At 40.7% G+C, this 15717-nt stretch overlaps 2 gene segments (V, D, J or C); both read right to left on the reverse strand.

The window, feature by feature from the left end:
* Positions 1–7956: 7956 nt before the first annotated feature.
* On the reverse strand, positions 7957–8547 carry LOC118567058. The segment is given in 2 exon segments: positions 7957–8333; positions 8485–8547. Coding segments are annotated over 2 exon segments (369 nt in total).
* A 5130-nt stretch (positions 8548–13677) lies between these two features.
* On the reverse strand, positions 13678–14337 carry LOC110366549. The segment is given in 2 exon segments: positions 13678–14107; positions 14249–14337. Coding segments are annotated over 2 exon segments (369 nt in total).
* Positions 14338–15717: the final 1380 nt, after the last annotated feature.

Genomic DNA, 15717 nt, shown 5'->3' on the forward strand with positions numbered 1-15717 from the left:
CTGAATAAAGCTGTGTGGATGAGAAGAAGGAGGAGGGGTCAACATGGTATGGTGTCATGATTGTCACTCAATCAGCCTCCTTCAGGAGAGTTAACCCAGGAAGAGGAGGTTTGTCTGCTGATTTGCTGCTATAGTTTAATGTGCTTTGATGCAGCTGCACTCCTCTGCAGTGTGTGTTTATGTGCTGGTTCATCAGAGAGGGTTTTTGTAGCAGGGAGACATCAACTGAGTCACTGTGCTTACTAGCTGCACAGTAATAAGTGCCGCTGTCTTCTGGCTGGAGTTTCTGCACACTGAGCTCAGCTTTTGTTGTGCCGTCTCCAGTCACATTGAAATGATCCTTGAATTCATCTTCAAGCGTTGGATTTGTGTATTGAATATATCCAATTAATTTAAGAGCAGAGTCACCAATCGGCTTCTGGTACCACAATATCACATAGTATCCACTGATTGAATGTCTGCAGCTGATTGTTGCAGGACTCTGAGGACGTCCCAGTATTGCTGGTGGATCCTGAAACACATCCTTGCTCAGCGAAAGATCTGTGTTGGGAAGAAATCCACTATGATAATGCACATAAGCATAGATTGTATCAAGTTGTAACCAGAATGATGTTCAACCTACAGCAGAAGCAGAGCAGCAGTAGAGTGATCCTGTACAGGTTTCTGATCATGATGTCTCGATCTTCCTCTTTGTCTGTGCAGCGGCTGACACGCTGAACTCCTGTTAGAGGTTAAACTCAGAGGGGAGGAGACATAAACCAGGGTCATGTTAAAAGCTTGTGCTTCTATTCATACTCATATTTGCATTCTTGCATGAGTTACCACTGTATGCTCCGAACTTCAGCTTTGATAATCACTTGCCAGATATTTTGAGAATATTTCTTAAATAATAAAGAAAAATCCAAATCTAACACCAAGGTTCTTTGCAAAGTCCCTCTTTTTCCTTCAAATGAGATAATGGTCATTATGAAAAACCCTTCAAACTCTGTTTCACCAGATCTCAGATCTGTCTAAATGGCCTTTCACCTGATGTCAGTCAGAGTTTTTTGACCACTGTGGAAAACACTCATCCTTCCTTAATGGTATGATGCTGGACATTCTGATCACATATAGATTAACCATTAGGGCCAGAGTTTAACTCAAATATTGTGAAAAAACAAAAGCTACCAAAATCCTTATGATTTAGGGGCAGAATAATCTAAATCACTGTAATCTTTTAACTCTGAAGGATGTTTTAAGAAATTGAATCCAAAAGGGTGAAGGTGCTGTCTGATTCATTGTCTGGCAATCAAGAAAAACTGTCTTTTTATTTGGTGTTGGTAACTATTTGGTTTCAACCTTGGATAATTCTTATTCTCCTAGATTTATGCTGAGTAAAATGCTTTTCTAGCTTTATCAAACGTTTTCTTGTACATATCAAACCATACTTTCAGATTAAGTAGAAATCCTCCAAATAAGGAATGCTCCTTTGCCACATTTCACCACTTTGTTTAAATAATCACTGATATGTAAAAAAAATTTAACGGGTTTCTGCCTTTTGTGAGAACACTTGGTTGCCACAAGTATCAGATTTAATATCTAAACAGTGTTTAGATATCACAGAATATGAAATGAGAGCTTCCCCTGCAGGTGATTAGGTGTAATGGTGTCTTTAGTTCTCTGGGTCTCCAGCAGCTGGGTTTTTGTGCAGCTCTTTTAATCAGCTCAATCACTGTGTTTGCTCACAGCACAGAAATACACTCCACTGTCTCCAGGCTGCAGATTCTTCACTGTCAGTGAACCTTTCTCTGCAACCTTCTTCTCTGCTGGAAATTTCTCCTCGCTGAAGCCTTTTTCATACTTATGTGGAGGAGTTGTTGTGGTAAATACTATTTCCTTCATGTTCTGACCAGGCAGCTGCTGGTACCAGTACATCTGGAAGTAAGAAGCATCTTTATTGTGACTGCAGTTCATGGTGGCAGACAGGCCCTGGACCATCCACAGCAGAGGAGTCTGAGTGACAATACTCCCATCAGTTAGACCTGCACATAATACAACATTTAAGCAGTAGGAAATTTTTTTTTTTTTTAACCTGACCTTTGAAAGAGAAATTCTTATGTTACAGTAACTTACCTTTTATCCAGATAATGTAAAGAAACAAGCTGAGGAAGCTGTGTCTGAAAGCAGTCATGTTATCAAACTAAAACTAGTTCAGCATGAATGAAGATATGCAGGATGTGACTCCCTCCTGCTGTTAGATAACTGGGAAGTAATGTTTGTTACATGTGAAGAGCTCAAATAAAATTAACCCTATTGGAAAGCAGAGAACGTCTGTGTTGAAGCTGCAGCTTCACACTGCGCTTCACCTTGGGCTGGATTGGGATTTAAGCAAGAGGAGGACTCAGCATCAGGAGGGCTGCACTCATCAGTGAATCAGTCCAGTCTGCTGCTCTGACGGTTAACACAGGAAGAGGAGGTTTTAATGCTGACCTGTTGATTTGTTGCTGTACTTTAATGCCCTTTGAGGCTGCTGTGCCCCTCTTCAGTTTGTGTATACACTTTATTAGGTACACCTTGCTAGTACCAGGTTGAACCACCTTTTGCCTTCAGAACTGCCTTAATCTTTCGTGGCATAGATTCATCAAAGTACTGGACCATTCCTCAGAGCTTTTGGTCCATATTGACATGACAGCATCACGCACATGCTGCGGATTTGTCTGCTGCACATCCATGATGCAAATCTCCCGTTCTACCACATCCCAAAGGTGCTCTATTGGATTGAGATCTGGTGACTGTGGAGGCCATTTGACTACAGTGAACTTGTCATGTTCAAGAAACCACTCTGAGATCATTCGTGCTTTATGACATGGCGCATTATCCTGCTGGAAGCAACCATCAGAAGATGGGTACACTGTGGTCATAAATGGATGGACATGGTCAGCAACAATACTCAGGTAGGCTGTGGTGTTGACACAATGCTCAATTGGTAACAAAGAGCCCAAAGTGCGCCATGAAATTATCCCCCACACCATGACACCACCACCAGCAGCCTGAACCGTTGGTACAAGGCAGGATGGATCCATGCTTTCATGTTGTAGACGCCAAATTCTGACCCTACAATATTGCAGCAGCAATTGAGAATTATCAGACCAGGCAATGTTTTTCCAGTCTTCTATTGTCCAATTTTGGTGAGCCTGTGTGAATTATAGCCTGTTTCCTGTTCTTAGCTGACAGGAGTGGACCCCGGTGTGGTCTTCTGCTGCTGCAGCCAATCCGCCCCAAGGTTCAACGTGTTCTGAGATGCTCTTCTGCATACCTTGGTTGTAACAAGTGGTTAGTTGAGTTACTGTTGCCTTTCTATCAGCTCGAACCAGTCTGGCCATTCTCCTCTGACCTGTGGCACCAACAAGACATTTGTGCTCACAGAACTGGATATTCTCTCTTTTTCAAACCATTCTCTGTAAACCCTAGAGATGCTCGTGCTTTAAAATCACAGTAGATCAGCAGTTTCTGAAATACTCAGACCAGCCCGTCTGGCTCTTCAGTAAATCCATTTTAAGAATTGTTTGAGAATAGTAAACGCAACTTCAGTCTAACTTATGTCATAATTTTTGTTGTTTATTGTTTCGTCATCTCCACTGTTCAAAGCTGAATAATTCCACAGCTGGGTGATCAGTCCCTCCTCTGTGGTTTTCTTGCAGCTCATGTTCTTATCAGCAGGTGAATGATGGTTCCTTCTTTACCAGAGAAGGTTTTTGTTGGAGCTGGAGGCTTCATGCAGCATTGTGCTCTACTGGCAGCACAGAAATATACTGCACTGTCCTCAGGATGTCTCAGCTTTAGAATCACAAGGGACGACTGGCTCTGGCCATTACCAGTCACATTATACAAGCTTTTAAATTGATCTTCAACAACATTAGAAGTGACTCGAGTGTAACCAAGAAGACTCATGTCAGTTTTCCCAGGAGGCTGTTTGTACCACTGGATCATATCAAAGTCGGTGTTTGAATGGTTGCATTTTAAATGAAAAGATTCTCCAGGTCCTTTAATCACAGCAACAGGAGTCTGGTGAACGCTGTTTTTTGATGTTTCTGCTGAAAGAAATAAAAAAAAACTGATTCAGAGCAGATAATCTACTTTCAACACAGTTATTATTTCAGACCTGATTTAAATTTACCTGCCGAACAGAAGTGCAGTGCTACCAAAGGAATGAAGAGTTTGAACATGATCCCAGTACAGATGAATACAAACCTGCAATGATACGGTCAGACTGAATAAAGCTGTGTGGATGTGAAGAAGGAGGAGGGGTCAACATGGTATGGTGTCATGATTGTCACTCAATCAGCCTCCTTCAGGAGAATTAACCCAGGAAGAGGAGGTTTGTCTGCTGATTTGCTGCTATAGTTTAATGTGCTTTGATGCAGCTGCACTCCTCTGCAGTGTGTGTTTATGTGCTGGTTCATCAGAGAGGGTTTTTGTAGCAGGGAGACATCAACTGAGTCACTGTGCTTACTAGCTGCACAGTAATAAGTGCCGCTGTCTTCTGGCTGGAGTTTCTGCACACTGAGCTCAGCTTTTGTTGTGCCGTCTCCAGTCACATTGAAATGATCCTTGAATTCATCTTCAAGCACTGGGTTTGTATAGTGAATATATCCAATTAATTTAAGAGCAGAGTCACCAATCGGCTTCTGGTACCACAATATCCTGTTATATTCACTGATTGAATGTCTGCAGCTGATTGTTGCAGGACTCTGAGGACGTCCCAGTATTGTTGGCGGATCCTGAAACACATCCTTGCTCAGCGAAAGATCTGTGTTGGGAAGAAATCCACTATGATAATGCACATATGCATAGATGGTATCAATTTGTAACCAGAATAATGTCCAACCTACAGCAGAAGCAGAGCAGCAGCAGAGTGATCCTGCCCAGGTTTCTGATCATGATGTCTCTATCTTCCTCTTTGTCTGTGCAGCGGCTGACACGCTGAACTCCTGTTAGAGGTTAAACTCAGAGGGGAGGAGACATAAACCAGGGTCATGTTAAAAGCCTGTGATTCTATTCATACTATTAGCATTTTTGTATGAGTTACCACTGTATGCTCTGAACTTTGAGCTATGATAAACACTTGCAATTATTTTGAGAATAGTTCCTAAATATTACAAAACAAACAAAAAAAAAAAATAACACAAATGTTCTTTACATTATTAACAAGGAACAAGTTAATGCCATCCAGAGTGAGTAAATAACTGAGCAGCTGTTTCTTCACATGCCGAAATGGTTAGAATATTTCTTTACTCCAACATAGAAGTTTTTTGAGTGTGTGCTCTGCCTTCTCAAACCCCTAGTCGGTTTTGGTATATGGCCGTTCACACTGAGTCTGTTTCTGGTTCTGCTGGAAGTGTCTTCTTGTTAAAGGGGAGCTCTGTTGTCACTGTATGTATGCTCAGTATTGCTGCAAAGTCAGCGACACAATGAAAGTAACTGACCACTGTAGTCCGTGGGCCAGAATCTGTAGGACGTCTCCTTAAGGAGTTTCGTATGAACTGTCAGGGGGCAACTTTCTTACAATTGGATAAGTTACTATACATAGCAGTGATCTCAAAACACCAGTGTTCCCACGTTTTCACCTGCACATTAATAAGTTATAGCCGATAAAAAATCTAAACCGTTGCGTTCCGGTCCAAGAGGTCACGTGATTTGAGTTTTACTGCTCAGCCAATCAGATCGCTGTATTGTCAGCTGTGCGAGTTCAACCAGTTCATCATAAGCGTGTTAGAAAATGGATGATGGATGGTCTGGGCTATTTCTTTTTTCTTGCCATCAAGATCTTTGCCAACTGGCGCCAGAAAATGCTATTATTGGGCTTTCTTCGCCTGGAAACAAATGTTTAAAAGACCTTACACATTGAACGCACTCAGCTGACAATACAGCGATCTGATTGGCTGAGCAGCAAAAATCGAATCACGTGACCTCTCGGACCGGAGCGCAACCGTTTAGATTTTTTATCAGCAATAACCTATTAATGTGCAAGTGAAAACGTGGGAACATTGGTGTTTTGAGATCACTGCTATGTGTAGCAACTTTTCCCGGTGGAAGAAAGTTGCCGTCTGACAGTTCATACGAAACTTCTTAAGGAGACGTCCCACAGATTCTGGCCCACGGACTCGTTTTGAGGAAACTGCGGTTGTAGCTCAGTGTCTGCCTTGCGGTGGTTGTGGAGAGGTGTCTGTTTTGTAGAATAAATCATCCGCCGATGAGTTATTGATCTGGAAAGCCGAATCTGAAACCACCGAAAAACATTTCAGATCCCAAATGTACAGCGTTCTAATTCTTCCAGTCTATTAGCAGCTTCCCGTAAGAGGTCGGCCACTGAACGTCTGCCTGCTGAGTTTGACATTACTAAACAATTCTTTAGTGCGGGGAAAAGCCATGTAGATTGACCGATGCAGTAAAAATGCTAACCAACCAATGGGAAGAAGTTGAGCCCTTAAGACACAGCCCCTCCTCATTTGCATAATGAGGCAGAAATGCATACAGAAATGTAAAAAGGACGGGCAGAAATGTAAAAACGAGAGACAGAAATGTAAAAACGACAAACAGATATGTAAAAAGGACAGACAGAAATGTAAAAACGAGAAACAGAAATGTAAAAAGGACAGACAGAAATGTAAAAACAACAAACAGAAATGTAAAAAGGACAGGCAGAAATGTAAAAAGGACAAACAGAAATGTAAAAACGAGAAACAGAAATGTAAAAAGGACAGACAGAAATGTAAAAACGAGAAACAGAAATGTAAAAAGGACAGACAGAAATGTAAAAACAACAAACAGAAATGTAAAAAGGACAGACAGAAATGTAAAAAGGACAAACAGAAATGTAAAAAGGACAGGCAGAAATAAATAGCATCGGAGAAATAAATAGGGCAAAAAAATACAAAGAAAGAATAAAACAGACAAAAATATTATAACATGCACATAAATAAATACTTAAAAAAATAAGTAATTAATAAATAAAGTGGCTAATTAAAGGAGATATATACATTTTGTCTTACTGTATAATTTGTTTTCTACCTACATTTATTTGTTTATTATATTTTTGGTGGCACATAATTGTATGCATATTTATTTATTGAGCATTTATTTATTTCTGTATTTATTTTTAATTATGGAAGACTTGGTCCTCCATACACGTGAAATCCACTTTATATGAGTATTCATGTGGGTCAAAAAAAGAAAAAGAAAAAAGAGAACCTGCAGACAGCTGTGATGGACTCAGGAAGGTGGAGTTTTGGTTTCAGCAGACAGACATGCGACAATCTAATAACATAAAGCTGATATTTCCGTGACACATCTGGAAATGACCACAGAGCCGTTTACTTTCTTATAACGTGTTATATTGAGTGATCAATCGAGTTTTAACCGACATAGCAATCCCCTACAATAGCACTAACAAGTGTTACATTTTCAGTTTTTTCACACTAACTGAACGATAATGTAACGACACCATTGCTATATTTCGTTAAGAAAAGTAAAACATCTTCATTTCCACACCTAATAGGTTGGAAATGAGGCGGAGTTGACTGGATTCATTCTTCCAGCTGAATGCGCTCCCGACGCAAGAGATACAAATTCTGGTGGGAATAAGTCGTTTGGCTGTGCCATCTTAGCGCAGCAGGTCTCGGTGATATCACAAGTAAATTGGGCAAAAGACTGTTTTTTTTATTCAGAAAGTAATAGTTGGCAGTAAATACAGAGGTTTCAATCAGCATTTGTTTTCTGGAATTTTTAGTGAACTGAAGTTACACAAATGTAAGCCAATCAGAATGGACCAAATTAAATGATTGAGACAAGGACAAAAATAGATATCAACATAATCTAGTCTACTATAGAAAACAAAAAAGTGACACAGGCACATTTTGCGTTTACAGGCACAGAGCTCCCCCTGCAGATGATCAAATGTAATGGCACTCCGGGTCCTCAGGCTGCAGCCAAGCAGTTTTGCCAGAAGTTGGGTTTTGTGCAGCTCTTTTAATCAGCTTAATCACTGTGTTCACTCACAGCACAGAAATACACTCCGCTGTCTCCAGGCTGCAGATTCTTCACTGTCAATGAACCAGTCAAAGCAACCTTCTTCTCGGCTGGAAATTTCTCCTTACTGAAGCCTTGTTCATACTGGTGAGCGCTGTATGCTGTGGTGAAAACTATTTGCTTCATGTTCTGACCAGGCAGCTGTTGGTACCAGTACATCTGGTCATAAGAAACACCTTTAGTGTGACTGCAGTTCATGGTGGCAGACTGACTCTCGTTGGTCCACAGCAGAGGAGTCTGAGTGACATCACTCCCATCGGTTAGTCCTGCAGGGTCACACATCACATCAAATTACAGATTATCGAATAAATCGTCTACGTGCAGCCAGACAGAATAAAATAAAATTGCGAGCATCACTTCCAAGCTGAAGAGGCAGTTTCTTTTGCAGTGGTCAGCATCATTAAGTCCATGACGTACCTCCAACACAGAGCAGAGCTGCAGAGAGCTTTATCAGAGCAGCTGGGATCATTATTGTGCTGTGAGCAGACTAAACTCAGAGACCACAGCCACTGCGTGTGGTGAGAGCTTTGACATGACTACAGAGATGTGAACAGTTGGATATGGGAGGGTCTCATTACTGTGATACGCTGTGAGGTTAGAGCTGAGGTGAGTCGTGTTCAGAGGTTTTTGTTCAGCTCTTCCATGTGTTTCTATCTCTGTTCTGACTCACTGCACATAAATAACAGCCTTTATGCCTGGTTCCACCAGGCTGGATTCGATTAGACTCAACCACAGGCAGGCAGAATCATTATGGGAATACATTCTACATTGTAGACTAGACACACTGGACTACAAAACCATAAAAATAAAAAGGGTGAGAAGAATGGAGACAGGAGACTCTGATAGGGAATGGATGAAAACAGGGAGCATTGAACAGATGAGCGTTAATAACTGACTGTATAACAGCAGCAGGAGAACATGTACTGAGGCAGCTGAGGTGAGTTTACACAGAACAATGACAGGAACATCTAAGGCAATAACCGAATGTAAGTGAACAGCAGCCCATACTGTACAAACTTAACGAGACTCGGGGAATTTAGGAAGTTTTTATTTTTGAAATATCATGTTTCCACTACAGTGGACATCGGAACGCCATACATTTGAAATTGAACCTTGATGGAAACCAGTTTTTCCCAAAGAAAATATCCAAACATCAACATAAGAATGATTTTCACATTGACAAAACTGTCCATCACCACAGTTGTTTTGCTTTCCTGTGCTTAATTGCTATGATACTCCATCCATCCATCCATTTTCCAAAAAAGCAATTCCCCTTCTTGGAAACACAAACGCATCACATAAGTTTTGCTTGTGCAGCCAGATCTGTGACACCTTGATGCATGTGTTTCATCCACCATCTCTGGAAGATGGATGGCACCGTAGTGTCTCAGAGCTGCATTTAGCTGTGGTTTCCACTTTTGACATGGAGGAGTGTAGTCATCTTCACTGTCACCTCCGATTCATGCTTGGGCCAGAGTAATCAACTCCTCACCAAGGAACAGTTTGAAGTTAAGCAACTTCAGTGGTTTCTTCCCCAGAAACTGGCAGTCACTCTTATACTGAATCCATGAGTTGGTGATTGACAGGTCAAAAAAGTGGAAAACTGCACGCACTGTCCATTTCCGAGTGCGAGAAGCCATCCTGTAGAAACTCAACATTCGGTCAACCAAGTCCACGCCACCCATGTTGGTGTTGTACTCAGCAATCACCAGTGGCCTTGACACCTGGACAAATCTTTTTTCAAGTCTTTTTTGGACCATCTTCTGCATGTGTCCTGAGGTTCTATGCCATAGGCAGAGGATGCCATGAAACTGGCTTGTTGTCCAACCATTTTATGACAGCAACTTCAGGGGGGCTTCGTCTGACAACCATCTCTGATTCACCTCTTCCTTTCTTTTTGAAGGTCTTATCCTCTATGATCTTACAGTCCTTTGGAAACCCTGTTACTCATGAGTGTTCCAGTTCCTGTTAACCCTTTTGTCATCAGAGCATCAAGGAGGTTAGTTGTTGTAAAAAACCTGTCAAAGAACAGGTGGGTTCCTTGAGGAACAGACTCTGCCAAATGAAGAAGAGCTTGTTCTCCATTGCCATTTCCTCCTGTAACTTGGAAGGTAGTCTTACCTTGGTAGACTACAAAGTCCAAGACCAGACCAGTTGGTGCAGCCAAGACAAACACCTTCAATCCAGTTGGATGTGGTTTGCCTGGTATATACTGGCACACTGGGCATCGACCAGTAAATGGAATCATTTGTTCATCAATGCACAATTTCCCTGTTCTAGGCAGACTCAAACATCCTAGCCTTTCTTTGGTCAAGAGCGGCCTGACTGTCTTGCTTCATCTGACTCTGCATCTGCTTGCCCTGCCTGAATTTCATCCTTACAGCTCTCTGAATCAACTTCCTCTGCCTCTGCCTGAAACATTGCATCTTCACCTTCTTCATCAGATAACTTAATATCTGAGTCTCCATCAATAATCCGCAATAAAACTCTCTCTACATCTGAGAACGACTCCCTTTCTTGTCATTTAAAAAAATCAATGAAAAAAAAAACAGAACAAAACAGAGGAAATAACTACAAATGTTCACTACAGAGGACAATTTTTCAACTTTTAAATACTATAAAATACAGTAAAAATCCTTCATAGAATGTTTTAATATGCTGCTAAGAGACTTATTTAGAATATGCCAACAAAATTTTAAACCAACATTTGCACAATAAAAAGTATTATGCGCATACTTTTTCTCATAAAATGTGCTTGTACTGATGGACGCCATATTTCTGAATGAGAAAAAGGAAGGTTCAAAAACCCACCCCTTCACATTTGGTATCACTGGAAAGCCCTACATGTCCTCTGTAGATACCAAAAGGAATTAATTCAGTAGTATGCAGTGGGTGGGAAATATTCATGTCCTCAAATTTGAACTACTGGTATAGTCAGGAGGCAGTTTGATGCAACTGCGCTCCTCCTCCATGTATGTTTATGAGCTGGTTCATCAGAGAGGGTTTTTGTAGCAGGGAGACATCAACTGAGTCACTGTGCTTACTAGCTGCACAGTAATAAGTGCCGCTGTCTTCTGGCTGGAGTTTCTGCACACTGAGCTCAGATTTCTTTGAGCCGTCTCCTTTCATACTGAAATGATCTTTGAATTCATCCTCCAGTTTTGCGCCCGAAATTAGATTATAACCAATTAATTTAAGAGCAGAGTCACCCGTGAGTTTCTGGTACCACAATATTGTATCATATGTATTGACTGAATGGCTACAGCTGATTGTTGCAGGACCCTCAGGACTTCCTATTATTGATGGTGGCTCCTGATGGACATTACTGCTCAGAGAAAGATCTGTGTTCAAATAAAAAAACAGGTCTAAAGTTAGACAAAAAAAGTTTTCTTTTCTTTTTGTTTTTTAGGTGAATTTAGAATCAAACCTACCAGGTAACCAGAACAGCAGCAGAATGATCCCTGTGAAGTTTCTGATCATGATGTCTCTGTCTTCCTGTGTGTTTTTGCAGGGAATAACACACTGAGCTCAATTTAGAGCTTAAACTGAGAGGGGAGGAGACCCAACTGAGATTTCTGCTCAAGCATCATCTTCATCTAACGTTCTGGTTAGATTCATTTATACAGTGTCCATCCAAGCTGCATACAATTTACTTTGTCATTATCTTTAATTTTTTGACACTGATTGAACAAAAACATAGTTTAGTAATAAAAATAAACATGCTTTTTGTCTCATTATATTTGTTAGACTGGGTATTTCAGGAAATGTTTCAATCCAAATATGTTTTAAGTAAGTGTTTGGATGCATTTTAGAGAACAGATGGTTATTCATTGATATGCTTGGTTTAAGAGAAATCTGTGTGACACGCAACACAGTGCTTACTAGCTATGACAACGACAATAATAATGTAACAGAGGATACAATAACTTAAATAACTTAATTAAAATCTATTTAGATATGGCACGTTTTTGCAGAATAAAAGTTGATGAAAATAAACCAAGAAACACACTGTAAATGTGTTTTTGACAATACAACAACAATATGCTGGTAAAGATTCTCAGTCATCTAGGTCATGGTCATTCCAAGAAAAAGTAAAAAAAAACAAAGCAACTGGACTTGTTATCTGTAGTAGAAGACGTTTCGCTTCCTCTTCAGGAAGCTTTCTCAATTCGAAAAGTCTGGAGAAATGTAGAGTAACAAGCTTTATACCATTGCCAAACCAAGGCCTTGTAATGGCTTAGATAACATGCAAATTTAACCGAAACAGGTCCTCCCCTTAGTAATGGGCAGTCGTTAAAGCCATTGTCCATCATCACCTTAACTCTCACCCTCATTCGGGTGATCAAAACATTGTTCCTTTAAGTCAAGCCAATAACAACCCTAACGACTCCTCGTTACAGAGGAGTGGACCAGTTTCGGTCCAATCTGCTGGCTTCATGGCTTTAACGACCGCCCATTACTAAGGGGGTGGACCTGTTTCTTTCTATTGTGAGTCAGACTTAGTGCAGAAACAATTACAGAGGATTGTTGAACACGATTCGAATTGTTTCTTCTTGTTGCAGTTCAGGAGGGCTGAAAAGGACACTTGATCGTTAGCAGAAGGAACCCTTGAAGAATTGGTGGTTTTAAAGATTGGATTAAAGAGATAATTTGTCGTACTTGCACTAAGATGTTTGAGGAGACTAGGAGGGGAATACTGTCCGGCTGATGGCGTAGCGAATTGGTGCGGTATTCCCAAACCTCTGTGTGGTGCAGTTAGTGGTCAGACGGGGACAGGTACCAAAGTGGTTTCCAGATGGGAGCTGGACTCAGGTGAGCAATATGCAAGGTGACAATGGGTGGAGGCGGCAATATGATCAGACAGATTTTTGGAGGGGAAGAACTAAGGGAAGGAGAGGCAGGGAAGGAGAGGCATGGAAGCCTTCTAGGAGAATGATGGATGGATGGATGGATGGATGGATGGATGGATGGATGGATGGATGGATGGATGGATGGATGGATGGATGGATGGATGGATGGATGGATGGATGGATGGATGGATGGATGATGGATGGAAGGAAGGTAATAAAGAAGGAAGACAGGGAGGCAAGATGCTTGATTATCAATATGTAGGGAGGAAGAATTCATTGATCCTCTTCCCTAAAGCTCATCTGCATAAGACTCTGGTTATACTTACCTCCTCTTGGACCTCTATTGTCTGGTCAAACTGTAAGGATTCACCTTTGGCAATATTTCAGGTTATTTCTTAATTTTGATTGTAAGCAATTAACCACTTTTCTCTCCTTGTCAGTCCCAACGTGGAATCCTGCTACTAACCCAGAAGGGCCATTTACTTGTACATTTGTTTCAATGAACCTTTCAAACGTTCCACTTGTGTTTGCCACTGTTACGAAAATGAGAGCTTATTCTTAACAAACATTACATTTTTTGTATCTTTTTAACATTGTGGACAAATGAGATAAGGAACATTTCTCAAATTGCCTCTTTATTATTACCTATTGAGGTATGTTAGAGGTTTTAGATCTACCTAAAACATAAACACTGATCAGAATATACCCCAAGAACAGTTTGGCAAACTGTTACACACACACATATATACATTATGTGTCAAATACAAAGTTTATTTTGGTCTTTAGCTCCCTCTACAGTTAATTTAAAACAAAGATGTCTTCAGTTCTCTGGGTCTCCAGCAGTTGGGTTTTTGTGCAGCTCTTTTAATCAGCTCAATCACTGTGTTGACTCACAGCACAGAAATACACTCCACTGTCTCCAGGCTGCAGATTCTTCACTGTCAATGAACCAGTCGAATAATCCTTCTTCTCGGCTGGAAATTTCTCCTTACTGAAGCCTTGTTCATACTGGTGAGCGCTGTATGCTGTGGTGAAAACTATTTGCTTCATGTTCTGACCAGGCAGCTGTTGGTACCAGTACATCTGGTTATAATCAACACCTTTAGTGTGACTGCAGTTCATGGTGGCAGACTGACTCTCGTTGGTCCACAGCAGAGGAGTCTGAGTGACATCACTCCCATCGGCTAGACCTGCAGGGTCAGACATCACATCATGTCACAGAAAATTCAACAACTTCATTACCTACTGACACAAACAATGACCTGCAGTCAGTTAGTTTAAAGAGGTAGCTTCTGCCTTCTGTGGTCAGCATCATAGAGTCCAGGACGTACCTCCAACACAGAGCAGAGCTGCAGAGAGGTTTATCAGAGCAGCTGAGATCATTATCCTGCTGGGAGCAGACTAAACTCAGAGACCACAGCCACTGTGAATGATGTGAACAGTTGTAAATGGGAGGGTTTTATTACAAAGAGACACTGTGAGGTTAGTGCTGAGGTAAACAGAAATACGAGCCTTTATCTTCTGGCTGTAGGTTTTTCACTGTATGTTTTTCTCAGTTTCGGTCTCTGTGCAGCTGTCTGTACCAGTACATCAGGAAATAGCTACCATCCTTGGTACTCCGTATGCTGACCAGTAAAAGGCATCACGAGCATAGTGTACCAAGTTATCCTCACTGCACTGCGAGTCTGTACGTTTTAGGAATGTTTTCAAGATTTAACTTTTGGTTCATAAATATTTAAATGTCAAGCATCTCCTTACTTATTGGAACTGTTACAGAAGCATCTGTCAATTTGTGTGCGGCTGCGCTCTATGAATGAAGCTTGATCTATTAATCTCTGCACGTCTTGGTGCTTTTACACGCTAGCCTGGAAAGTGAGAAGTGCTCCGTACAGAAATCAAAAGCTAGACAGGAGATGCTGTCTCTGACATCATCGTGTACAATACAGAAAATACTTTCTCACCTATATTATCTTATTTAGAGTGTGTATTTGTGTATATACTGTATTTTTCGGTGACTTTTTCCAATTCTTCTGAAATGTTTAGTATTGAGAACATTTTTGTAAGTAATATAACAATTCTTCTGTACATTTCTAAAAATGTTATTGATGATTATTCAATATTTTTCCAATTATTTGTTTGTGTTTTTCTTAATAGAGCCACATCATTAACCCCTCCAGCCACTGAAACAAATGAATTTCCCACTATGGGGAAATGAAAAGGTGCTGGTGCACGGTGTTAGCGACTGCGTGGCTGCAGCTGTGGCCATCACAGAGTGCTTTGTGAATAACTGTTGTCCTACCAAGGTAAAATTGTAGAAAAATCTTAGAATTCTGTAATTTGTAAGATTTTGCTGAAAAGAAGTCACAAAGAAACACCTTTAGTATTGGGATTCTTTGTGACCACGGGCACCTGGGAGTTTTATTAACTAAATGTGCAAGGTCAGCTTGAACTGAGTAAGCTTAGAGAAGCTGACTGGGGTTAGACAGAACGTGCACAGATGGGAATGAAGGAAAACATCTGAATGGAAGTGAACAGAGGGATCAACAAATCAAAACAGAAGGATAAACAACTCCAAAAGAACAAACACGGGTATCTATTAAAATACTGTACTAACAAATAACACATAACAGACAAAGAGCACTCAGATCATTAAATAACCAATCATATGTTAAAAAGTATTTGTGTTATACTCATGTGATGCCTTAATATGTTCTGTGGTGTTTTAGAAGTGAGATACCAACTGAATCACTGTGCTGGCTGGAGCTGCTGTACATGAAGGAAAAATTATTTTTTAATTAAT

The sequence above is a fragment of the Fundulus heteroclitus genome, chromosome 19, assembly GCF_011125445.2.
Source record: "Fundulus heteroclitus isolate FHET01 chromosome 19, MU-UCD_Fhet_4.1, whole genome shotgun sequence".
NCBI lineage: Eukaryota > Metazoa > Chordata > Actinopteri > Cyprinodontiformes > Fundulidae > Fundulus > Fundulus heteroclitus.